At 53.3% G+C, this 2,046-nt stretch overlaps 2 protein-coding genes across 2 annotated transcripts; both read right to left on the minus strand.

Moving 5' to 3' along the window:
* Positions 1-219: 219 nt before the first annotated feature.
* Positions 220-424, minus strand: PPTG_24658 (hypothetical protein; the record flags this gene model as incomplete). Its single annotated transcript, XM_008918142.1, has 2 exons — positions 220-351; positions 407-424. 2 exons carry the CDS (start codon positions 422-424, stop codon positions 220-222), a joined length of 150 nt encoding a protein of 49 aa, XP_008916390.1.
* Positions 425-1,165: 741 nt separating this feature from the next.
* Positions 1,166-1,645, minus strand: PPTG_24659 (hypothetical protein; the record flags this gene model as incomplete). The annotated part of the gene is made up of 2 exons (XM_008918143.1): positions 1,166-1,392; positions 1,507-1,645. 2 exons carry the CDS (start codon positions 1,643-1,645, stop codon positions 1,166-1,168), a joined length of 366 nt encoding a protein of 121 aa, XP_008916391.1.
* Between the last annotated feature and the right edge of the window lie 401 nt (positions 1,646-2,046).

Raw genomic sequence — 2,046 nt, forward strand, 5'->3', positions numbered from 1 at the left:
TGCTGACAGCTAAGAAGAGCCCGCATCTATCCCAGCTCATAACGCGATGGCGGTTCTCCGAATACAACTTTGTTATCCACTGCAAAACTTGGCACGAGGAACACCCTGCTAACGCGCCCTCGCGCCGCCCAGACTACGATTCTCGCAATTACATCGGGTCAGCACATCTTTGGCGACGGGGGGATGAGGAGGTGTGCGCTGTACGTGTCGCATATAGGGTCACTGCAGTCGAGGTAGCAGCGACGAGTACGCTTCGAAACACGATGGCGCAGTGGACAAGCTTGACTTCACCGCGTCGAATACGGCCTGGTGTTCGGGGTGCCGCGACCACGTGGCATCCGCCTTAAGTAGCTGCAATAGCGGTCGCGCGGTCAAAGAGAAATTCTTCGAGTAGTTGTGGACATACGGTGGGAGCCCCAGCCATTGTTGAATTGATTCGGATCTTGGGGTGGACGCCAGGGGATATGGCTTCAATTTTCTACGGATATCTGGAGCGCAGAAAAGAAATTCTTCAAGATGGCTTAGAGCTTATTCTCTCGCTTTACATGGATACATGCTGTAAATGCTGGAGGTGAACTCCTGTATCGGTCTTGCAATATTCGGCCCGACTATAGATAAAACTGTTGTCATGTAGATTCCGGCAATATTGGAATGGACGGAGAAGGTTAGATACCATCACCCCTTAAATGTGACAGTGCGTTCTCTATTCCCTGAGGTTTCCTAATCCATTCTCACAGAGATGCCCTGGATGTACAAACAGTAGTTAGCGGCATAGTTATTTGCGCGTCAAATCTGATAAAAACCGTCCATCAAGTCGATCACACTGATCTGGGTATTGCCTGACATGGTGTCCAACATCTTGTCCTAGCGCGGGATCGTGGCGTTACTAGTCTTTTGAAGCACGTGACATCAACAAGTAGCTTAGACGGCAACCCTCGATGACAGCTCTGGCGCCTTCGTTCTGATCACGCGGGTGCTCTACTGCCGTGTGACGCAATACTTGGCAAGGGGGGGGGGGGGGGGGGGGTAGGCACGGCTAGACCGCGGGGACATTCTCCTGGAAGACCTCGATGAACTCGCGTAAAAGAGTAGCAACAGGGTTGCCGGACGGTTTGAGGGCCGGCAACGATTAAGCTACGTAGCGAGTTTTACGGGCCGACTTCAGTTAGGCTTGTTGTGGGCGTGTCCGAGTGTCTGACGCTGAGGTAGCAGCATCCACCACGACCACTGCCATGGGTTCATTGACTCCTCGCACGATCATGCAGACTTTTCGATCTCTCCGCGTCTCAAGTAACGGAGAAAGTGTTTCCCAAGGGACCAGGAAGCTGCGTGATTGGCGCAGCCTCGCACGGATGACGGACGACTTTGGCTCCAGGTACGCGCGCGACAGTACTGTCATCACCCCTCACGAGAACTGAGCTCGGCAGTCTCGGTTGATGTTGAACACTAGGCAAGTGTCCGCGGGCGACGTGGCTTTCGTAGACTAATACGGCGAACTGGACACACCCTCCCCGGTATACGATGGAAAACCACGGTTGATCATGTCTACAGGACGACCGCCCGGTTGTGGGATACTCGACTCAACTGCAGTAGCTTCTTCAGGGAGCTCCCATAGGACCATCTGTGGGAGACCACCCTCGATCATAGTTGTTGATCAGGAAGCTCCCGATCGACCTCACGAGGGATCTCATTCTCGATCGTTTGTGGCAGACCATACTCAACCATGGTTTCATCTTCGTTTACTTAGAGCTCCCGCTCGGTCGCATGTGAGAACCCGTGCTCAAACGCGAGTGGGAGGCTACACTCACCCACGTTACCTCTTGAGAGCTACTGCTCATACGGACGTGGGAATCAATGCTCAACCACGTCCAAGGTGTTCTGAAGCTCCGGGAGAGGACTGACACAAGTTGCACACTCACACGCTACACACGTAGGCCCATCGCTCTCTCTCGAAACAGTATGGTTATAGAAGCGGGGTCCAGAACTGCAACGTGTAGCCAATGGTTGATCGTTCCGTTCAGGAACGTCAAAATAGCGGTTATATCG

The sequence above is a fragment of the Phytophthora parasitica genome, assembly GCF_000247585.1.
Source record: "Phytophthora parasitica INRA-310 unplaced genomic scaffold supercont2.146, whole genome shotgun sequence".
NCBI lineage: Eukaryota > Oomycota > Peronosporomycetes > Peronosporales > Peronosporaceae > Phytophthora > Phytophthora nicotianae.